At 38.1% G+C, this 25,448-nt stretch overlaps 1 protein-coding gene across 4 annotated transcripts in view; it reads left to right on the top strand.

Annotated features, from left to right (window-relative positions):
• Positions 1–25,448, top strand: part of arhgap32b (Rho GTPase activating protein 32b) — a 115,117-nt gene that overhangs the window by 62,808 nt on the left and 26,861 nt on the right. For all 4 annotated transcript variants that reach the window (XM_067375321.1, XM_067375320.1, XM_067375319.1 and 1 more), the window contains 5 exons: positions 17,631–17,717; positions 20,567–20,704; positions 24,924–25,016; positions 25,125–25,247; positions 25,364–25,441. In XM_067375321.1, coding sequence (XP_067231422.1) covers positions 17,631–17,717; positions 20,567–20,704; positions 24,924–25,016; positions 25,125–25,247; positions 25,364–25,441 — 519 coding nt within the window. The remainder of the gene's footprint in view (positions 1–17,630; positions 17,718–20,566; positions 20,705–24,923; positions 25,017–25,124; positions 25,248–25,363; positions 25,442–25,448) is intronic.

Here is a 25,448-nt window from a genome sequence, read left to right as displayed (position 1 = left end):
ACCAAGGCTACATTTATTTGGTCAGGAAAAAACAATGACTTTTTCAACAATATCTTGTGATGGCCAATTTCAAAACACTGCTTCAGAGCTTTACGAATCGAATCAGTGATTCGGATCTCCTATCAAACTGCTAAACCACTGAAATCACGTGACTTTGGCACTCCGAACCGCTGATTTGATTTGCAAAGCTCCGAAGCAGTGTTTTGAAATCAGCCAACACAAGATATTGTTGAAAAGTTATTGTTTTTTTGCCACACAAAAAGTATTCTTGTCGCTTTATTATATTAAGGTAGGACCACCAAACTCACATGAACTGTTTTAAAAATGTTTTTAGTACCTTTATGGATCTTGATTTACAATGGCATTGCTGTCTAGAGGCCTCACTGAGCCATCAGATTTAATAAAAAATATCTTAATTTGTGTTCCGAAGATGAACAAAGGTCTTTCGGGTGTAGAACGACATAAGGGTGAGTAATTAATGACAGAAATTTCATTTTTGGGTGAACTAACCCTTTAACACATGAGACCTTTATGTAAAGTGTTACCAACCTTTCTTAAACATTTGTACAAAGTTTTTCTGCTTAATATTTTTGTGAAGACTCTGGATTCTCTGGATTCTTTGATAAATAGGAAGTTCAAAAACAGCATTTATTTGAATTGCAAATAATTTGTACCTAAATGTCTTCACTGTCACTTTTGATCAATTTAATGCATCCTTGCTGACCCCAAACTTGTGAATGGTACTGTATAGTTTATCAGTTTTTGAAGCTTCCATTTGTTGTACCATTGTTGAAGCCGTTGCCCACGTTAATGTGTGCCACTATAGGAGGGGTTCATGGCCTTTACTGCAAAATGTTTAGCAATAATCACTTCATTGCTCACGTGGCATTAACCATTTTGCCTGTAGCATCACTCATTGATTTTACTGTTACATTGCTGTACATAGTCATACGACATTGCTTTTAGCAAAACATTGTTTAGATTTTCTTAAATGCTTTTTTGTGCCCTGTACTTATGTTGCATGACATTTAAACAATTGTGGTTTAAAGCTCTGGAGGTGATTTTGCATTTGATGTCTTAATTGTGCTGTTGGATTCGGCCGCCAATTGTATATTGGTTTATTCTTGTACACAATGGAGGGCTTGTCTTCTGGATCCATTCATGGCCATTGCTCAGCCTTGTACTGCAACCATGTGGTAACTGGCACCGTCCGCTAACCACAGCCAGTGGAAGACAAAAGCGCAACTTAGATTCAATTACAGATATGTCTTAAGTTCACCAGCCACTCGAAAATGTGTGTGGATGACACGTGTATGTTGTACCAGTGTTCCGAGACTGGTACCAGAGGAAATATTTTCCATAGGCACCCCTCCCTACTGGTGAATGAGTGAGGGCAGTGGCCATGTTTTTAGTGTGCCACTATCCCTTCCCCCATTTTCTGCTCCAGGCTCATATACTGTAGCTACCCGGTATACTCCCTAGATATACGACCCCTCGACCCAGAGCTTTCATTGGGTCGGGCCTGTGCCAGGGAATGTGCTCAATGCCCAGTATTTGCTGTGGTCCATCGTTTATCTCTTTATAATGTATGCTTGTCTCAAATCAGTTCCACCTGCTCCTGATTTAGAATATTAAAGTCATATTTTAGCTAGGTGTGCATGTTGTATTGGTACTATGGCAGTCATCGACTGATTTTGTTTAAATGTTAGTATTTGATATTTAATTGTGCATGCTTATTTCCACTTGTTTACATTGAAATTTCTTCATCTTACACTCAGTTATTTAGGAAAAAAAAAAAAAAAGATTTGCAGGGCTTGACAATAACGCTTTTCCGGGACAAATGAAATTTTTAAAGGGTCAAGTGCAAGACAATTTTACTTGCCCGATTTGAAAAGGTGACAACTGATTTCAAGCAACAGCTTGTGGTTTTCCAAAGTTACTAGCCACCGATGATTACTAGCAACCGAGATGCACCGATCAACCGGTCAGTCTCACGTCTTTCCGATTCCGAGCCAATCCGTCTTGCTACCAGCGGCACAGGCAATAACGTCAGCTGTGCGTTCTCGCTCTCTCTCTCGCCTCATTCGCTCCAGTTAAATAGTGCTTGTTGCACATAATTTTAGTAATTCCCACAGGTTTCGCACTCACACCAAAAGTGTGTGCACCACTGATCTATACAAGTGGAGCACACGAGCCGCTTAGTCTCAAACAGCTTGAGTCACATGTACCAAAATGAGTGGCTTACTGCACTCAAACGGTCAAATACATACAAAATTGCCAAAATGCCCGTCTTGGCAAGTAATCAGTTAAATACAGTCAGTTTTGGAACGTTAAATAGTTGAGAAAGAGAACGCATGTTGTGTATTTTGGGTCCATGCATGAACTCTTAAAGTGACAGCAGCCTAATATTCCTCTGCTGTTTGTCATGTTAATCAAAGAACAAAAGACAAAGAAAATCACTTTCTGCTCTTTAATTGTAAACATTAGTCTGTGTTCACTTTTTACAATGAAGACTGTCCAGTGTTATTTTACATTTGATTAATTTCTGTAGTCTTTCTTCCCTAAATAAAAACCTATTTAACATGAAAAACTTAGTTTCATAGTTATCTTTATTCTATTGCATTTATTCGTGGCGTTGTTTGCAATTTGTTTATTTGTACTTATTTTATTACTTTTTACTTTTTTTTTCATGAAAATAAAACTTTTCATTGAAGAAAAAAAAGTTTTTTTTTTTTTTTTTATATGCTGTCAATTATAGTTCTTAGAAAGAAAATCGAAATCTGCAAAAAAGTTGTATCGGCAGATCACACGCACAAAAAAAAAAAAAAACGGAATTGGCCAAGAACATTGCAATTGGTACATCTCTAGTATTTTCACTGGCCACAGTTTTGACACAAATACAGTGGGGAAAAATTGCCATATGGATATTTTTAATATTAAAGCACAATAAGCTGTGAAAAAGAACTCAATTAAGTACTGAGGGGCAGCTTTGTGTGCATGCACTTTGGGTGTGAGCACAAAATCTGTGGGAAGGAGTAAAAGTCTGCACGATACGTGCAATCCCATGCCAAAATTCAAGCAAACAATATTTATTTGGAGCAAATCAAATGAGTGAGTGAGTGAGGGGAGGCGAGTTTGTGGGTCAACTCAACTCATCTCAAAATATAATGTCTTAATATTCTAATAGAATTTGATCAAATTTAAGATTTTGACAAGTAAATGGCCAAGCACATGATGGCCAAGGCTTAATGTCAAGCCCTGATTTAATAACACTGTTAAATATAATCTTTAGAAAATCTGAAAATCAATATCAGTTTTTCATGGATTATAATGTTGCAGTGCCTAAATTAAATTATTTAATTATTTATTTTTTTTAGCATTTTATTTATTTATGCAAAATTGTGATATTGACTAATATCACATCGGCCATAAGATGAAAATTATTATTCAGTAAAATACAGCATCTGCCATAATTTTAAAACTTTTGGGGCTAAACAGTCCCTTTCTGTAAGAAACCTGGTCATACTAGCTAGTCAAGCAATCTAAGCTGTTTTCTGTCAGAAAATTAACTAGCTTAGCCATAGCCAGGTCTACCAGCTGATCAGTTTTGACTAGCCTGACACATGTAAAACCAGCTATCATCAGAAGCTGGATTTTTCAACGGACACAAACTTTTTTTCTTTTGTTCTCTTAAATTTTGTCACCAACAAGTTATGATGCATCAATCTTGTGTGCTTCAGAACAGCAGGGCTCATCATGTGTTATTCTCAGCTCTGTCTCAGGTTGTTTGAATTACCATCCGCAGCCTGACTATTATTATTTACCCTCTGTGTCTCTCTAGCAATATATCTTTGCATCTCTTAGTCATTTATATTGCCTGTGGAGAAAGTCAAATGCTCTTACCCCTCAGCTGGTGCACATGACACATTTATTCCTGAACTATAAGGCAGCCTGGAGCAGCAATCCAGCCTCTAACCCACAGGTCAGGCAAGCCAGTATGGCTGCTGTCACTATTCAGCCATCACATTGACATGAGCACTTGCTTGTGCCCTCAATGTAAATCTGGAGTGGAGTCACGTAGCGTAACAAGTCCAGAGCACGACACTCTTTATCAAATCAGCTAGTTTAATAAGGAGTGGGTGGCAGTTGTGTAGTTTGCAACTAAGGGCTCTTGAATGAACGGAATACTAAAACAAAACGTTATCCTCACTCCTTCTTTTTTTCATTCCCACCACAGACCATGAAAGCTTAAATTCTCATCCTGCTTTGGACCGGTCAGATGTTTATTTTTAGGGCAATATTGATGTGTTGATCAGCACCATCTGGTGCTAATGGGCAAGTTATAGGAAATAGCATCTGCTTTGTTAACATTGCTATCCAGATTTATGAGACTTAGTCATCTAAGAGGCAGAATTAAACAAAGCATTTCCTGAGTATCTATATTTTGTGTTCCAGCATAAAACTAATCTGTTCTAGGAGTTCATTTCCACACATGAATACTCCATCAGTTCAGTTCTTTGTTGTTTAATCCATGGCTCTCATTCCAATTTTTTCAGTGTCTGATATTTGTAGGCACTCTCTCACTGAATACTCTTGTTTTATTTGTTTCAACAGGCTTTTATGCATGTTGGCACACCTTGGCCTATCCTGTTTAATGGTAAATTGATTGCTTGCCACATTGTGAGTATGTACCAGTCTTCTAGTATCGCACAAGTGCGGCAAAATAGACTTCACAGGGTATTCAGCCATTTTAAGTGAGAATCTAAATCTACGTTGAAGCACAGGGAACAGCTGCATATAAATACATCTCTTCACATAAGGGTACAGTGGGAATATAATACAAACACATGTTTTTGTAGGAATTCTCTAATGCTGTAACAGGGTACCCGCGGGGTCTTAAAAGCATTGAAAAAGTCTTAAATTTGATAATCTAAAATTAAGGCCTTAATAGCCTTGAATTTGGTATACAAAGTCTTGGATTTCGTTACAAAGGTCTTATTTTTTTTTTATTTTTTAACTTTTCCTAGGATTAAGTTCATACCGTAACAAAAGGAACTGTTACTAGTGTAGGCTAATTAAAAATTCATGCAGCGTAATGTTGAGTGCACCTTGCGCTCCACGTCATAGCAGTAAGCGCGAAAGCTCGCGCACCCGTTACTATGGTTACTAGGCAAGCGAGGTAAATAACTAGAGATGAGCCGGATACTCGGCTGAAACGAGTATCCGGTACGGATAAAGCACTTCTGCCGAGTACGAGTATTATACGAGTAATACGAGTCAATATCTGTGCTCGGATTGAATGAAAATCATCATTGGGTAGCTGATTGTGTCAGCGTTCTGTGATAGTCTATTCCAGTGGTCACAAACTGCCGGCCCGCGGGCCATTTACGGCCCGCAACTGATCTCAAAAATAAAACATAATCCGGCCCGCTAAATTATTATTATTATAATTATTATTCTCTAGTACGCGTCACATACGCGGCCGCGCCGGCATTCTCCTTCTTTCCAATGCGCTTTCGCTCCCGTGGCGTCTGCCGTTGCTATGCAACCATGAGCCGCGCTCTCAACCGCGTCGCTTCTATTATGAGCGCGCTTGCCTAAGGGTGTTTTCACACCTATGGATCGCTTGTTTTGTTCCGAAACGGGGACTAAATTTGTTACAATGTTGCTTTTTTTTTTCTTGGTTCGGTTCGCTTTCACATGGCAATTTCAAAGCGTACCAAAATGCGTTAAGGTAAGTCACATGGGAGTAAAACTGTCCTCTTATTGGTCAGAATTTTCTCTGCGTCATCCATCAAAATAATGATTGACAAGTTCGCTCCATGAGTTTGTGGCTTTATTTGTAACTGTCGAGACACACACAAACACTTTATAAATGTAGCTCTCTCCCGCAGTTAATTCATATTTGCTGCGGCAAATTCAAACGCGCGCTCTTTCTCTCTCTCCATCTCTGGATTTCCCAGCGCTGTCTAGTAGGCGACCTGTTGTCCGTGTGTCTGTCGAGGGAGACCATTTGAATTTTATAATGAAGCAGAGCGGGAATTGAGACTTCGTCGGGACAGCATTCTCGCACGGAGAAGTGCAATTACACACCAGAGGCGATCGTTGGCTTTCAGATAATGTAAATAATGTGCTCACTCACAGAATCAGACATTACTGATTTTTATATCATATTTTCCGTTATGAAAATGATATAATTTGGTTCGTTGGTCCGTTAACTGGGTCGATTGCATTCACATCTCAAGCGAACCGCTCCAGAGTTCGTTTGAAAGCGTACCGAGACCACCTCTTCAAGCAGGTCTCGGTACGCTTGTTTGGTCCGCTTTTGGTGCGCACCCGAGTGCGATTTGCTGCTTTCACACCTGCCCAAACGAACCGCACCAAAGGGGCAAACGAACTCTGGTACGATTCAACCGAACTAAATGAGGCAGGTGTGAAAGCACCCTAAATTACAGTAAAAGCACTCGACTTTAAGTCACGAGCGTCGTTTTAAATCACCAAAACGCGTCCGATGCTACCATGTCAAGAAACAGAAGAGTGTACAAATGTATTCAAGGGTTGTATTTGTTCTGTACAGTGTTGTTCAGTGCAAGATTTTAATTTTATTTAAGCTAGCATGAAGTAAAGGAAAACAGCCTACTTCCACTAAATGTTAAAATCTAATAACAATGAGAGATTTTTATTTTTTGGCAAAATAAAGTTGATATATATAGCTTCAGTTTTTTGTTTATTTCTGACCCCTCCATGGCATCTATGAGTGTTGCTGGTTTTGTTCCTAAATTACTAATTTTTTTTGTTCCATGCACCTTGTTGGATGTGAGATGTTGCACCAGACTATTGCAATTAATAGTATTATATTAGTAGTATTACATAAATTACATCATAGTATTAGCCTATACAATTATATTACACTCTGTAACAATGAGAGAGACACTGCTGTTTACATTTAGTAGGCCTATGGTAAATAAAATATTTATAGTATAGGTATAAAAATACATGCCGAATTATTTTCTAGGTTTCAAAATTTATACAGATTTGACATTTTCCCCTCATACTTCTGTCAGAATGGGTACGAAGTTGGCATTGAATTTCATTTAAAATGGTATTAAAAAGGTCTTAAAAAGCCTTGAATATCATTTGGAGGATCCTGGGGGTACCCTGTGTAATATAGTGAAAAAAATTTACTGTTTAAAATAACTGCTTTATATTTAACAAATTTATTCTTGTGATCGCATATTAGAACGACTGGTGTAATAGCTGCTGAAAATTCAGCTTGGCTGATTCAGTGCTCAATAAACTGTTAGAAACTGTTTATGGAAACTTAATAATTTTTTGGAAACCCCAATACAATGTATGTTAGTGTATATACTAGTGTATGTATTGGCCGATTTTTGCTCAATTTACAACCATCGGCATATCGGCTATAGCAGGAAAAAGGCCGATATAACAAACCGATGGTTTATAAATTAACTGTGTGAAGGCACTAGCGCTGCTGTCTGTGCTTTAAAGTTAATCAAATAACAAAACTATTATTGACTAAATAACTTTTGTAACTTTCATAAATATAGCGGACCCCATCCGAATGATGACCAAACCTTTACTGATGTTTTATAAAATTTTTCACGTCCATTTTCACTCAAAACAAATCGCCACAAAAGCTAATCAATACAGAGCACAAGAAATGTGCATTAAACTCTCTCTCTCTCTCTCTCCATTGCATTATCATCCACATACAGCAAATTACTCAAAACACTTATTACAACTAACAGTTAACAAATACATACGGATCTTATGTATTTTGGGGGATGCTTAATAAAGGGACAAACTTTAAAACTGCAAAATATAACTGCGTGCACTCCTTACAGTGAGGAATATGCAGTGCTATTTTCCATTTGTTTATTTTATTTCTGTACCTGAAAACTAGTATACCTACCAAAAAAAAAAAAAAAAAAAGCTGCAAAAAAAACCCTAAAAAAGCACTGTTTATTTCATATGTATCTTTGTTCTGTTGTCTTTATGTAGGTCTGCTGAATGTTAAATGGATCCAATCCATGTTCATTAAAAATTATTTGATGCAGCAATAAACCTGCTAGTATATTTTAATGCAGGTGTTTTTGAACTTTGCTTATTTAAAACATGATCAAAATACTATCTGTTATACTATACTATTTTAATACTATCAATTTCAAATAAGAGAGGAAGTGACAAATATTGGTATCGGACAATAATTTTTGTAAAATCTGTATCGGTATCAACCCCAAAAAATCATATCGGTGCATCCCTAGTATATACACATTATAATATAATATCATATAATATCATATAATATAATAAAAATATGATATTAAACAATTTATAAATTTATATATGACTCTGCTTATTTAAATTATGTATATATATATAATTATTATTTATGATGTATGTTCATACTTGAAACCCCTCATTTATGCAACTCGTGTTATTTGTGTATGAGGTTGCAGGGCACTTTTGCCAAATAAAGTGAACTTCTACAGATAACCCTTGCTTAGTGTGTAGGATGCAGTAAACACTGCGTAAAGACCCTGTGAAGCAGAATAGGCATTTAATATTTGGCAAGCTCTCCAATGTGAGATTTTGCATTAAAACATAACTTTTGCAAGCTGGGCTTTTTATTCTTATTTGTAACTTTTTTTGCATTACAGTTGCCAAGTCAGCATTGTGGATGCACAAACCCCATGTGGCCTGCACCTCTCTCCATCAGAGCATTTCAGACTGCAGTATGCGTATATGCCCAACCATGTGCGCATGTGTGGCCACATAAATCATGTTAGTCAGTTGACCCCATGTATGCTTGTTAATGACAAAATGCCTCAGCTGGTATTGTGGGGTAGAGATTTCAGGAGGAAATGGCCTGTGAAGTAGACCTTGGAGGAGGGGATCTTGACTCCTGCCAATCTCCCTCTAGCCCTGCCTCTTGCCCTCTACTCATTAACAATGCTGATTCAGGAATCAAACTGCTCTTACACTTGACAGCAGTTTCAGAAAAGGGCCTTTTACTCAAGAATGTCTCTGTAAAGCACAGACTACTCCATTCACCCCAATGAGGTCCCTCTACCGGCATTTCAGCATTGCTGCACGTAAATAGCTATTTGCTGCCACTTCCTCTTTGTTGAAACGCTGGCCATGCAGGCTGCATGCAATTAGAATACATGTTTGGCTAAGCCTTACGCTGTTGTACCTGTGTCAAGCGATGTGCTGTTCTGATAGCCTCTGCTCTTGTACTCCTGTGGGGCCCTGTTTGGGGAAACCATGCTGTAAGATCTCTTTGGGATGTTTACTAGCTGCTGAGCTGGCTTTGTTATCGATCTGTGTGGTACAGTGTGTTTTTAGTGTGCAAGCACCTTTTTATGTCTGACGGCTAAACTGACAAAATAGCCTAAATCATTAATAGAGCGGGACTGTTCCTAAGAGTCTGAAGCTGTTTAGTACACAACTGCACATTGCTGAGGGGTATGCAAGATTGGTGTTGGCGCCCCCCTGTATAGTCTAACCCTCACAGAAAACGTTCTACAAGTCAATGACTTATCCAAATATATAATTTAATAATTACAAAGGCTAAGTTAATTTACTCGCATTCAATTGTTTCTGATATCACGTTTGACTGCACACTGCAAGACATAATGTGCTTGTCTTCATTAACAGAACATGGGGCCGAAAGCCCAATAACTAGCTTGTGCTTGGATGGATGCATCAGGAGTGAATTTGATACCTTTTCTCTCATTTGTAGAATCTGATTTTTTTTCTCTCATTTTTGATTCTCGCTCTAACGTTAATCTACGTAAATGTGCACTATTATTAGGTGGATATCCCAGTCTTTGTGTGGAGTGTGGAGGCTAAAGTATTAGTGCACTTACTGCAAGACATGAAGGCGCTGGTGCAATCACTTGCATTTTTCTGATAACAGCAGAAACAACTTAAAATACTGTCATTTGTGGTCATACAGATAACCACAGGAATAAAATGCATATTAAAATATATTAAAATAGAAATCAGTTAACTTAAATTTTCACAATGGTTCACTACAATTGTACTGTTTTTGCAAATAAATGTAGCTTTGGTGATGACATTAGAAGAGATGACATTACAAAAATCTTATAGACCCCAAACTTTGGAACGGTAGTGTATATATAAAAAAGAAAAATTTGTCAACTTCACTAAGATGGGTCATGACTGGTCATCCAACAGCAATTTATAGTTCTAGGTTGTTACCCTCTTCCGTCTGTTTTAATCTTATCAACTTCAATCTCCCATCCACATTAAATCCTTTCAAAGCTACCTTGCTTAGTTATGTTATCCTCAGAAGCACTGCTGTATCTGGGTCCCTCCTCTGCAATGAAACAATGGAGCACTCCACTATTGCCCACAGGGCAATGCACTCAAAAACACAACCACTCTGCAGCCTGACAAAAATACCACTCGTTCCACCCCCCTTGGGTTGGAGAGCGTGTGGGAAGACCAATTTATACGCACAGACCTGCTCTTACCTCTGCAGTTCCGCCCTATCCACAGAAAATAAATTTTTCCAGTACAGTAATGTTTTGTTTGTATTATCACTCTAGAATGCGAAATGTATTTATCTGGCTACAGATTATGGCACAGTTTCTTGACCAGTCTCACCGGACGTGTTTATCTCAGTGACTTCCCATTTCCTTGAATGTCCTCTCAAAGTGTGATTTGTGGAATCATGTAAAGGATTTACCCAGGCAAAGCTGGCAGGATTCCCAGCTTCTGTTCAGGCAAATCTGGATGATTTAGGTCACCAGTGAAATTTACTTGTATAATATGTATAGCTGTTCAGAGAGAGAGTCTTATTTTAATGAATGATGAATGAATCCAGTGGATAATGCTGTGTCCTGCTTCATAGTTCATTTTGCCACTCTGACCACAGAATAATTTTTTTCTTGATTTCTTCCTGCTTTAAGATGTAGTTTTGGAGGTAATCTATTACTCAGGGAAAATTGTTTGATTCTTTGCAGCAAAACATTTATAACTCTGTTGTAGATTTCTGCAAATGGGAAATCAGGGGGTTCTCAAAAGTGAAATGAACTTGAGACTTTTTTTTTTTTTTTTTTTGGTCTAACATTTCATCTCAAGGTTTGGGGCTAATGGGTTAGTGTTCTTGTTTTCCTATCAGCCAGTCAGCATTATGTTGCTATCCTGTGACTCCAAAGTGTTTAGTCACATGATATGTATGGCTGGTGACTGACTTAAAAAGTGATAAGAAACCTGTGTATAATTAGGCTGGTTTAGGGTTATCATTTATAGACCCTAATCAGACATGTTCCTTAGTAACAAGTGTACACTAATCACAGCCCTTCAATACAGAATAACTGATATATTCTGATTTAACAAATACATAGGCAAAATTACTATAAGGTTTTATTTCACAGAACTATTAGATTATGCATAATAGCAGGCAATTTTGAAGTCTAATGGAAATTGTCTTGCAATTTGTTACAAAAGCGGTACTTTGATGTTAGTTCATGAAGATTTAAAGGGAATGAATGTGAAGATGATATCTGTGTAATCTTGCAAATGTTGTATTATACAGTACATGGTCCTTTTGTGCTTTGATGAAATTCACAGATACAGAACCTTTTTCTGTGGTCCTTGCAGAAAGGGTTTTAGCATGCTGACTGTTTGGTGAAACGTGACTAAAAGTATACCCAGGATTTTGAATATTACAATAAAAATAATTCTAATAGTGATTATGAAAACAATTCTTAACTATCCTAATATCAACATTTATATGCTGCAGTAGATGGTAATGTTAAAAATAAATGCTATTGAATAAATAAACTATTCAACTTCACTAATTGATTAATCCTGTCCAATCCATAGTGAATTCCTCTCAGTTTTAGGAATGTGTATTTTCCACACTCATCCTCTGGATTTGTTATTGAACTGGATGCTTGAGGGTGTTAAATCTTCCGCTGGAATGTTTCCACCCTTAAGAATGCTCTTTTGCAGCTTATCCAGACACATTAGTGGGTAACTGAATAATCATACGACTTGGCATTTCTTTATTCAGTGCAACCACAATTCTGGCCCTTTAAAGGTCATTGTTGTGACTTTGCAGGAGAATGATTCGTTTGTTAACTTGCAATGTATGTGTTTCTAATCTTGCTGGAACATACTCTGTTATCCTAGCAAATGGTACGTCATATGTCATTGTTTTAAGCCAAGGCATTTTTAAAATCATCCTCACATTTCAGCTGAAGTCTATAAGCTCTCATATTTGTTTTGGTCTGCATGACCTCTTCCACCTCCATGAAATCATCCAAACACATCTGATGCCAGCCAGCCTCCCTCCTCAAACTCACACATTCCCACTGACGCAGCCATGTGTTTCTGAGCGAGTGGGACTCAAGGGAAGGATTTCTCATTTCTGCAGGTCGAATAGCAGGACTCTTGGAACTCTCTTGCTTTCAGTGTGGTTGGCTGCCGCATTTCACAACACTTCTCCAGGAAAATCTTTTTAATCACCTTCAGATGTGCTGTGATGGCACAAGTGATGTCATTTATAGTGACCCATTGCTTTTCTCTGTCCCCTCTGTCCCCTAGATTTACAGCTAAATGTTGTGTTAGGCCACGTCTTATCATCATTAGACCTTGAAGGAGAAGAAGGGTTAAACTTTCAAAATCAACAAATAGATAATTAGTCGCATGTACTTTTAAAAGTTTGATTTCAGTCAGACTGAAGCAATCATTTTAAAATGTTTGTGTTGTAAATGCTTTAGTTTTACTGAAGTTGTACCAGTCTGGTTTTTGCGAAGTTTGGACTAACTGGCCTAGAGAATGTAATTGTAGCTTGACTTTATCCAGCATGTATACACTTTAACCAAACAACATCTGGCCCACTCTAGCTTTATTATGAATATGTGTTTAGACTTATTAGGTGATTTTGTCTGAAGAACTCCATTAACTTTGAAAAGTTTGAAAACATGTTTCTGAAAGAAGTCACTTATGCTCACAAGGCGGCTTTTATTTAATCAAAAATACAGTAAAAACAGAAATATTGTGAAATATTATTGCAATTTAAAATAATTTTCAATTTTAATTGTAATTTATTCATGTGATGGCAAAGCTATTTTTGATTAAATAAATACAAAGCTAACGCTTGTTTTTTTGTTTGTTTGTTTGTTTTTGTTTTTTGATCTCATTGACTTTGTATGGACGACAAATGGAGGGTTAGGTAAACTCTCCCTTTTAAAAAGCTGCATTAATTAGTCATCCTCACCATTCAAATAGTAAGTTGTTGGATGAGTCAGCTATTCTAACTTGCCCTTATTGTCCTCATCAACGAACATGATAATTAGGTCATTAAAAATGGCTGTGAATCGAAAATACCCCCTGCCAAAGTACGAGACATATGGAGGCTCTTTGTTTCCGGTCTTTGTCTTTTGTGCTACTACAATAGTGTTATTATTAGACAATGCAGCCCTGCTGCCTCAAGCAGCCATTGTCGTTCATGAAGGGTTCTCCAGACCTTCTCAGTGCAACACTAACATTTCTCTCTGTCCCTTCGGTTCCACTCACTCTGGACTGCACTGGTCCCAGAGGATCAGGATCAGAGTGAAGGGCACACGCTGGAGAAACGCTCTGTGCTCCTACAAGGGCAACCCCCTCTTCACAGCTCTCCCCGCTGTTTCTTTTGGCTCACCGGCCCTGTGCTTTGTCCCAGGGACTGTACCACTGAGAGCTAACGAATGGGGGAGGCACTGGGGGTTGGGAACGGGGGGAGACCAATAGAGTCCGAAAAAAACGAGAGCGTGTGGTGAAAGGACACCACAACAGATGCAAAGGGAGAACTGCTTTTTTCATCATACTTTCTTCTATGTGTTCTCCAAACCACATGTGTTGGCCAACAAACTAAGCATTCAGTGAGTGTGCTTGGATGTTAAGGAATTTCAAATAAAACGGAGCGAGAAGGACCGAAGCATCTCATCACAAATTACTAGGAAAGCAAAACTGCAATTAAGTCCCTGAAAACTGGATTTCTGCAAAAAGCCAACTAGCCAGCGCTTCACTCTGTGCAAGTTTGCAGGAAAGCTCCAAAGGGGGAGCCTCAATCCTTGTGCTTCAAAACAACTCAGCCGGGACGGCACTCCGGAGGGGGTGGGAAACTCAACTGACATCTGTGTTCTGCTGAGTGGATTTGTGCCGGACAAAAACAACCGGTTTTTCTCTCACACATGCTTGACTGATGGATATCGAAGGCGGGAATCCTTGAATGTTTAGGAGTACGGCTTCTGAATTGAGCTTCCAGCGTGCAGCCAGAATCTCGGATGAACAAAAGATGCTGCGTTAATCAAAGCAGACGGGATGTTGTGCCTCTGTAAGTCGTCTTTGCTCCTTTTGCTCACTGCTCGTTTTATTTTCCCACACTTTTATTTTGCTCTTGGTCATACCTTCACTTTAATCTCACTTTATTTACACTTAAAGGCATTAGGTGTCTCTTAAAAGCACATCTGCAGCCTTCAAGTCTCATCAGGGCCATTGACTTCATGCTTTGTACTTCAGATCAGTGCTGCGTAACCATGCGCTATAGAGATTTACACCACTAAATGGATTTTCTGTAACAGCTCTTGCAGGGAGCTCATACCTCCTGAGCACCCAGAGTGGTTTAATATCTTTCATGCCTGTAAGTGCTTGTAAATGATTAGCCGGAGAATCCCCCTTAAAGTGTAGTTGCTTTCCATAAGGGCTCCATCAAACAATAGTCGAGTTGAACACACTCTCCCAGCAAGGATCGCTGACCTATTCTGCGAATGAATTTGTGTATGCGTCCCATGGGACTTCATATTAAAAACCCTTTGTGGTCACTTCTAAAGTATATTTCCCTAACTGTTTAGGTTATGGAAGCCCATCCTAGTTAATTTTCCTGGCACTAGTGGGGGATACCTCTCTTTCTCTCAGCACTGGCAAGCTGTTCAAGAGTTGGTTTTAAACTGCACTGTGAATAACTGGGTCAGTACTTCTCATGTTACCCAGGGTTTTCCGAAGAGCTGCACTGCTTACCGGACCTTACTGAAGCCCACAGCTTGCAAATTTTACATACACCTGGTCGTGCTTCTCTATAATCTCTTCCCACTCTTCTCAAATAGACCTTGATGGTCAGAGGTCTGTTTCTTTGCTCGCGTCAGAGCAGCAGCGTTAGATTTCACTTTTCACTTGTAAGGATGTGGAATGAACAGAAGTCTCAGACCGTGGCTCAGTGGGGCCTTCATGTGGTATTGTTAAGATGTCTAAAGTTTCACATGCACACACACTGAGACAGATATTTAATACTTCACAGCTCTCTGTAACCCTGCCTTCTTTAAGGGCATAATCCTCTCACTCTAAAGAGTGCAGTGCCACTGAGCTTTCACTCACCGTGACAGGAATACAACCTAACGGCTGCTTTCTGAACTTGAGTGTAATTAACACTCTTATAGGTGAGATTTGACTGCAGATTTCAGGGTTCGCACAATCTTTTTCTAATTTAAAGGAACATTTGATACTTTTTATATGGTGTGAGCCTTAAGGTACAACATATGCACTGTCTTTATAGAGGCATGAAATGCATGTGACCACATTTGTAGTGTAAGTGCTAACGTCCCCTTATGTCTCCCATACAACAGCACAGAATACAACATGTAATCATTCCACCAAACCAAAGGTTTAAAATCTTGGCAGTGTCCATTTACACTAAGTGCAAATAGCCAAACTTTTCACTAACACCATCTTTCTTGCCTGACAACTTATGATCAGATCACCAGAAACAAACACAAAGTGGTTAGAGAGAGATGTTTATTTTTGCACTTCCATTCTCATATTTCTGCTGCCTGTGTAAACCTCATTCATTCAAGCTATTTAACTAGATGGATGGAGATGAAGAGACATTATTGATCTTGAGGTAAATTTTGTGTAAATAATTAAATTATTTATCAGTGGATCCACCTGGATGCAACCTTTTTATATGCTCTATGAAGATTTACAGCTCAATGCTTTTGCTACCAACTCAATTACAAGTAGCTGCTGTCAAATCTTTTATTGTAAAGAGCAGATACGTTTGCCGTTCTGTTCCTCTTTAAATGAGTTTATAGTGTTAGTCTAGTATAGAGGCTTTTTGCATGATGATGTTTATTTTTATGTGGGAGTGTGACTAGCTGCACTTGACAGAAATGTAATCACCCTTTGTTTTTGGCAAGACAAAGATTTTTTTTTTTTTTTTTTTTTTTTTTTCAATGCTTGTCTGTCGCTGAGGTCATCACCTATCTCACAGAATGAACAAACTCAAATGAGTCACAGCAGAAATTTGTCACTCACACAACACAACAGTCAGTGTGTGAATAGCCCGAGATGATGTAATGGGTTATATTTGAGTTAATATACTCTGAAGGAACATAGGAGAAATGTACCATGACTAAATATATATCATTCAAATAAAAAGTCCTCTTACCCTGCTCAGAGTATTTTGAAACCCATCAAGAAAGAGTCCTTTTGTTATGTACAGCGTTTGAGACAACAAACAGATCCTTTGTGTGTGTAATAACTCTTAGGCTGCCGCTGAGCATACTTTTAGACACTCGGGAAACTTGTGAGCTATTGCACACATTACCAGTCATTCAGTTAACCTGATAATTTTGTCCAAGCAGTTGCTACACGGCATGACTGTAGCTACTGCATGGTAAGTCGGTGGCAATCAAAAAGGATGTCTGTGCAAATGTTAGGTGAATAGCAGAGACCTGTATGGTCATTCGTTTAAAGGATTAGTTCACTTTAAAATGAAAATTACACCAAGCTTTACTCGCCCCCCAAGCCATCCTAGGTGTATATGACTTTCTTCTTTCTGCTTTATAATGGCAGTGAACGGGACCAACGAGTATGAAGCTAAAGAAAGTCCATTCATTCATCATAAACGTACTCCACACTGTTCCAGGGGGTTAATAAAGTCCTTCTGAAGCAAAATGTTGCATTTGTGTAAGAAAAATATCCATATTTAACAAGTTATAAAGTGAAAATATCTAGCTTCCACCAGACCGCCCTCCGTATTCAACTTACGAAAAAGTTTTTTTTTTTTTTTTTCGTAAGTTGAATACGGAAGGCGTAGGACACAAGTGTAAGTGTTTTGAACTGTGAGAGGCGTTACTTTTTCTCAAGTTGAATACAGAAGGCCTTTATTAACAACTGCATGGCACAATGATTGACACTGTATTTAGAATTGTCACTAAAAGCTAGAATGGACTGAATTCTGTTCATACATTCTGTGCATCTAAATTCTGTTCATTCATGGCTAAGTCTGTGCTGTCTGTCACTGGATTCACTGTTTTAGTGCTTCTGTATTATTTATAATATGTGGGCAATATGCTCAGCTGGTGACAAATCATTTAACACATCTTCAAACCTGAGAAACAGTCTCTGCACCTGACTAAAGAGACACATCGCTGCTAGTCATTTTTTCACAGATGGCAAAAAAGCTTCTCATAATAGCAACAGGATGTGATGGATGTCTTATGTTTTCAGCATTAGCAGCTTACAGCTGTCACTAAAACAAGAAATTGCACTGTTCTCTCTGTTCATTCCTTCCTTCATCTCTTTCTTTATAGTTAACCCTCGCAGATGAACAGACTGAAGTGACACGGAATGGCCTGGAGTCAAAAGAGCCTGTGTATTTGGTTCAGATCTACTGTCAGGTAAGACAAGATCTTGTTTTTGTGCAATTCATTGCATCTTGTCATTTTTTTTCCCCCCAGTGTCTTGATCATTGAGCATTGCTTTAAGGTTTCGCAGGTTTAAAATCAATACTTCCAAAAACAAGTATAGAAAACTCTAGTACCAATCTGCAAATGCAATAGTGTGGTGATTCTCACAGTAAGAGAGATGAAATCATCCACATGAGACAACCCAGTAAAGCTGTAAATTAAGCCCAACTGTGAGCTGTTGCTTATGAATTTGTGATGCAGACCTCCTACATTTTTGCATTAGTTTGCTAATTTTGTTTTTTTTTTGCAAAATAAATAAAAGAGTAGTGATAGTAAAAGTGTAAAGTTTCCTCGCATTTATAATGGATATCATTTTTATTTTAAGTTAAATGTCCCTTGAACTGTACCCAAATATGGTACAGAAATCAGGCAGTTGTCTGCTTGTGCACTTGATTTGAGCACTGGCAGATCTGACTGAAAACTCACTGGAAAAATATCTGAAGTCTTGGTTTGTGTGTGGAAACCTCATTCCATCCTGGTGTGTGAGAAGTCATCCAAATCCACAGCGCTGCTCCTGTGTGTTTAAAATGAGAAAAAATAAAACATTAATGACTGAGGGTGCATATTTGGCCAGGAGCCGTCTGAATGGACAGGGATCAGACACACAGGAAAAGCACTTTAGTTCCACTCTCATTGCAGTTTTTACCAAACAAATGCACTACTCGGCTCCCCTATGAAATGCATTGGAAGCAGGAAGGCTGAACAACTGTTTGTTTTCCCTATGGTTGCACTAGTACACCAGCATTTAAAAATAAATAAATAAATAATTAAGTCTTTTTTTCCCCAGCCCTGGTTCAGAGAGAAGTGTTTAGGGTGAATCATTGACATTGAGGTTTTCCATTTACTGTGAATATGGACTCTGTGGCTTGGAGACTGAAGGGAAAGTGCAGTTATTCCAAAAGCGAAAGGAAAATACTAAATGGTTTTTAAAAGGGTTGGTGTCATAAATTGACTTGAGGTTCATTAGAGCACATAATAGGTCTATACAATGTAAATTTAGCAAGAATAGAATTCAATATAGTCTTATCACATACTCAAGGATCCAAAATTAGTTTTTGTGCCTTATCTTCATACTAATGGTAGGTGAATTGAGAAAATGTATCACTAAGTATTTTACTAGCCACAAATCTATTCAAAATTGATTTGCTGTGCAAGCAGCTATTTTTAACCCTACATGAATATCACAAAAAAACCTGCTTTTGTAACTAATAAACCAATACACATGCTGCTGTATGTTGTTTGATTAGGAAATCTGATTGGTCGGGTATGGTCAACTGTGGGTCTACAGGAGTACACAGTGTGTTCTAGTCAAGCGGCACAGCACTGTCAGGATGATTGATGCTTTGCACAGAGCAGCCGCAAAGACATTGGGGCAAAGGGAATCCACCATGAGAGGCAGGAAAGAGAAGCTTAGCATAGTCAGTTTATTTATGCACTCTTCTCCATAGAATCCCATCAGCATATTCAGTTTCATGTTCATTAATATCTTCAAATTGGGATTTCTCAAGTGCTTTATACAGCTGCTAATGCTCCTATCAGAACTGTATCATATTGTCAGACAATAATGTAGTGAATTTATGTAACTTTAGTACTTTTACAGATATAGTCATCATGTACAGATTTGAGTTGATCCACTTTATATGATATATGGTTTGTAAGATGTATTTTTTTTTTGTTGTTGTTGTTCTCAAAAATAAGTCCTTTATATTCACAGAGACTGCATTTATTTGATCAGTAATACTATGAAATATTTTTACAGTATACAAAAAGTTTTTACTATTGTAAATCATTATTTAAACCATAATTCCTTGATGGCAAAGCTGAATTTTCTTCATTACTCTTCAGTCAGTCTTCAGTGTCATATGATCCTTCAGAAATCATTTTAATATTTAGATTTTCTGTTCAAGAAACATTTTTTATAAATAAATTTAACTTTTGTGATGCAGTTCTTCCCTTTTATGCAGCATTCCTTTTTATAAGTTATTTCATGTTAGCTGATAAAATCCAGAACTTGCCTGCTTAAGTTCACCCAGTGTTGTTTTCTGAACACTAAACATGTCTTTCTTTTGATGTAACATTGAAAAATCTGATCCAATCTTTTCCCCCCAAGTAAGAGTGACCCAATACTTTTTTTTCTTTTTCCCCCTCATAATTTTCGGGATATTTTAAAATGGTCTAAAATCTAAAGTGAAATCAGATTCGCTTTTATCTAACATCCAGAATACATGTTTGTTTGTTTTTTTTCTCCAAACATTGGATTCTATTCTTTATCTACCCTAAAAGTATTAATATTTCCTTTAGGAAATGCAAATCTAGTTCTAACTGTAACCAAAAAAAAAAAAAGTTGCTGTGTGGTCACTGTCCCTCTCCTCATTGCTTTGAATGCTGCTTTGTCCAGGATTAAACTCACACACAGCTGTGGTGTGGCTTCTCTAAAAGTGGCGTGTGTGTGTGTGTGTGTGTGTGTGTGTGTGTGTGTGTGTGTGTGTGTGTGTGTGTGTGTGTGTGTGTGTGTGTGTGTGTGTGTGTGTGTGTGTGTGTGTGTGTGTGTGTGTGTGTGTGTGTGTGTGTGTGTGTGTGTGTGTGTGTGTGTGTGTGTGTGTGTGTGTGTGTGTGTGTGTGTGTGTGTGTGTGTGTGTGGTCATTTTGGTGCAACACTGGCCGGATGAGGTTTATCCAAAAACCAAGCCCTCATGTTTACCCTGCAGACCAAACGTCAACACACTCTAACACTTGTTTGTTTACCTTTTGGGTTACTGCCCTCTTTTACTGCCCCGCAGGGACGAAGCTGGATTGTGAGGCGGAGCTATGAAGATTTCCGAGTCCTGGATAAGCATCTCCATCTCTGCATCTATGACCGCCGCTTTTCCCAGCTCCCTGAGCTTCCCCGTTTCGACAGCCTGAGGGAGAGAGCAGAGGTAAGACCCCCAAGCGCTCTTTTTCAGCGCACTCCCCTGTGACCAATGAGCCATTTTAGCTGTTCGTTTTTTTTTTTTTGTTTTTTTTTTTTTTTAAGGTAAATGCAGAATTTTCAGACCTTTTATACCCAGTGTACAAGGTGCTTATCCTGGAAGATGCCCCTCTCAGTGCAGTTTTAGTCATCTGTGATGAGTGAGTGCTCAGTGAGGCTGGTTAACAGCACCTAATGGCATCCCTTGAGAGGCTGTCAGATGGATATCCCTATAGTGTACGAAAAATCCTCTTCTCCCTGCTGTGTTGGGCATAACCGGCATTTGTTTCACAGAGTAGTATACTTGAACCGTGGCATATTTTCACAGCTAAATTGATCTGCTTTGAAGTTTGAGTGGCTGATAATGCCGCCCATTATGTTTGCAGTAATGGAAGTCTGATCAGCAAAGTGGAAGCTCCCACGATGGGGTTTCTGTGTAACCGGGCGCTTTGAGATTCCCAATACAGGAAAACAGCTTTGCGGTCATATTTCACCTATTGGATTGTGCAGTTTTGTTTATAGAGAGACAATTTAGAGATATTGGTAAAGATGTGTCTGAATCTTGAAAAGGGGAACTCGGTATTCAGGGCTCTACGCTAACATTTTTCTTGTGTTCCTAATGAAAAAAAATTAGGAGCACTTTCTGATCAATAACAGACATTCATTTTCCCATTACAGGGCTATTATTTTCCCCTTTAAATTAATTTCCAGGGGCATTTTTACTATTATGAGAGCTTTTTTTCTTTTTCTAAACTTATTAAATTTATGCATCATATTTCATCAATTTCTTAAATTAAAATTGAAAATAAAATAGAAAATGTGTTTTTTAAATGTTAAACAGTAAATTCAGTTAGAACAATAACACCCAATGAGACTGTTACCAATCAATGAGATCAAAAAATCCATCTTTGCACTGCAGAAGTGGCACAGAAGCTCCATCTGAAGTGGTATTATTTAGACACATTTACATAGACTTTTATAACTGTTTAAGTAAAGTGTAAAATTAATATAAAACTTCCAGTAGGTGGTAGTAAATCTTAATGTGCGAGTCATTCATTCAGTTGTTCAAAACGTAGATTCATTCAAAATCACTGTTGCTTGGAGATGTGCAACAGTTCTGGTGTGGCTTTGTTTGAAACTATTTTCACGAAATAGAGCAAAAACAGACAGTATTGTGGCTAAAATGTTGTCAATTAATATCAACTTGTTTATTGGACTTCAATAAGATCAGTAAGTACCACATTTGCAATCATGCCAATACTCAGACAAACAGCTGCGATAGACTGTTACTGGTGTTCAGCAGCAACATTGGTTATATCACTTGCTCACCATGACCGCGTCACCGCCCCCCTGACGTCATTTTGATTTTTTATTTTTTTTTATAGTAATAATAATCATTTAGTTCAGTTAGAGAATAGACACTACAGTTAAAAACGGAACGTGTCTGCTCTATTCAGTGAGCCGAACGAGAGTCGCAGCACAGATCAGCAGCAGGAGTCAGATTTCACCTCACTTCACCCATTTCGCCTCACTTTTCTGAATGACAAGACGATGGATGAACATTTGATTGAAAAGCGAAATCTAAACGTGCATATTTAAGCGAGTTTGTCATTGCACTGTTTTGTTGTTTTGTTTTTCATTAAAAATAATAACGAACACACCCACCATTCAAGCAACTGCCGCTACTTCAAAAGTGAAAGTATGCTCACAGGCATTCATAACAGTGTATGTTTTTTTTTTTTTAATTTTGAGGCATTTTTGCCCCAAGCCCTCGTTAATTTCCGACCTTACTTATGATAATCCAAATGTAGCATTTCCAGTTAATTTTGCTGAAACCTCTGCAGCATAAGACTGATAAGTGCGTCATACCTGTTTCACCTTGTAAACAATCTTTCAAGTGTAGTCCTTTGCGCACGTCTTTTGCACTTGATCTGCTGACTGAAGTAAAGTCTTAGAATGAAAAGAAGCCGATTGCAGTATGAAACATAACTTTTGTTCAGTGTAGATGAGTTCTGCTTTTTATTCCGATTGTATTATAGATCTGTCCATGAGAATTGATCGGGTCATTCACACCAGTGCACCTAAATATTTTTTCACAGTCACACACAGTTACTTTTAGTCTCAAATGCGACTGAAATGGTCTCAATATAGAGGCCTGGTATTACAAGCCCTGAGATAATCTTAAAAGTTTAACTGGCTCTGATTTATTGGAACAAACACCTCAAAGGACGATCTCATTATGAGGTTTGCCTATGCATTAAATATGTGATATCTCACACAAATTAGCCTCATTAGCACATGAGCACAACATAACATGAGCAAATAACTGAAGCAGGCAACCGTATGATTAGAGAACTCTGTTCAACTTCTGTTTACATACTTCCTTCACAGTGTTCTCTAGTATAGTCAACACAAGCAGAGTTGCCATGGATTCTGGAGGTACTTGAAGCTGTATCAAATATGAGAAATCCTGCAGCTGTCTATAGGGTCGTCTTTGGCCTAATTATGCTTCTGTTACAGCCCCCTTTGGCCTTTGTTTTACATTTTGGTGAGTCTGTACCAGCATATGTTTGGGAAAAGAATTGACAGGAGTGTGGATCTTGGGACATGTGCAGCTGGAACAGATCACATCAGTGCTCTGTGGATAATGAATAAACTCTTATGGGCTTTCACTGGTACATGTATTTCATGTTTTCTCTCGTAGGCTGTTCACCAGTCACAAAAACACTTGCTTTTCATATTATATTATACTAATATGTACACTATATGGCATCAGACCCCTTATTTTGGGGGGATTATAAAGTTTAGTTTTTAAAAAAACAGCATAATGAATATTTTAACATTTTCGTCTTCACTGTCCCATTTGATATATTTAATGCATCCTTGCTGAATGGGGAAAAATAAAAATAAAATAGAATTACCCCAAATTTTTAAACAGCAGTTATATCTTTGGCCATGTCTTGTACATTGTTATGGTTTATATTTGGCCTAAATACCCTCCAATATTTGCCATATGTATATATGCTGTGAGTTGGAAAAGTATTTGAATAAACATTTTTACCATTCTGTATGAAAGTGCATCAATTCGATCTTTTCTGAGAGACAGATACCGGCTTGATTAGTGATTTAGATTAGATTTAGTACTTTTGTTTTGACTTTTGTATAACTATGCATTATGTATACACACATGGATGCGTTATGACATTTAAAACAAATGAAGTAGGCCAAACTGGGAATATGCGGAATATCACAAACACACATTGACGTTTTATAGAGCAACTTTACCTTCAGTTAATTCTGGAAACTGAGGTTTAAGAAATGTATATAAAAAAGTATATATATATATATATATATATATATATATAATACACACACACACACACACACACACACACACACACACACACACACACACACACACACACACACACACACACACACACACACACGCACACACACACACTTGCAGGTTTAAACATTTAGCTCTTTGCTGATGAGCTGACATCTTACTGTCTCTTTTCCACTAGGAAATAATTTATTATAACTACTGTATTTTTAGTCTGAGCTGTATGTAATGGGGTTTAAATAGGATGTAAAGTTTTAGAAAGAGATGTGTGGTAGAGCTCTTTTATTAGACAGATCTTTTGAGCTGTATGAATATGAGACTGCTCCACCTCTCCTCTTCCTGCTATATTAGTTTTTATGCAAGCTGTGGAAGTATAATCCAGATCATTTTATATCTCAGAGTGCAACTTCAGCCCTTTTAAAGTAACCACAGTCACCAAACATATACTCCAAAAAACAATGACAGACTTATGCCGCAAATACATGTACACCAAGCCCTTTACTGCGTCTTTCACTGTAGAGACTAGCATTGATTTGGAGAGTGTGTAGAAACACGAACAGCAGTTTTCATGAGTTGCATACTTAAATATACATAGATTTTAATTCTACGTTTAATGTGTGCTATGCCCAAACTCTACGCAGTTTCTAAACAGAAAGCTGCATTCCTTACACCTACCCTACTATTTTGTAATGAGAAAGTATGCAAACTCGAACCATTCGTTCTTCAAGTTTATGTGCGCCTTTAACCTCCCTGTAAAAATACTCTGTATTTATAGAATTACCCCTTTGGAAGCCGTTATACTTGCTTAACCCTCCCTCTCTTGCTCCTTTTCTCCCAACAGGCAGTTTCCCAGATGCTGATGGCTTACCTCTCCCGTCTCTCAGCGATTGCTGATAACAAGATCAACTGTGGGCCGGCCCTCACATGGATGGAGGTACTGATTTGATGCCCACTGAGAGAGCTGATTGACCGCTTATTATTTACATGAATAATCAGTGAGTGTCAAGGATGTTCACTGAACATAATTCATCTCTTTCTCCAGGTTGACAACAAAGGGAATCATTTGCTGGTGCATGAGGAGTCATCCATAAATGTTCCAGCTATCGCAGCGGCCCACGTGATCAAGCGTTACATTGCACAGGCTGCTGATGAGCTGTCATTTGAGGTGACTGGGCTAAAAATTAAGACAGATTAATGCAGTATTGAAGATATGTGATTGCCATAATAATAACGATTGTTTTGTGAATAAGTGCTGTTAATAATTTTCTCTTTCGTTGTTAGGTGGGGGATATTGTTTCCGTAATAGACATGCCACCCAAAGAGGACACCACCTGGTGGAGAGGAAAACACGGTTTCCAGGTTTGTT

The sequence above is a fragment of the Chanodichthys erythropterus genome, chromosome 22, assembly GCF_024489055.1.
Source record: "Chanodichthys erythropterus isolate Z2021 chromosome 22, ASM2448905v1, whole genome shotgun sequence".
Taxonomy (NCBI): domain Eukaryota; kingdom Metazoa; phylum Chordata; class Actinopteri; order Cypriniformes; family Xenocyprididae; genus Chanodichthys; species Chanodichthys erythropterus.
The sequence above is the reverse complement of the archived record's forward strand: the minus strand, read 5'-3'. Positions and strand labels throughout refer to the sequence as shown.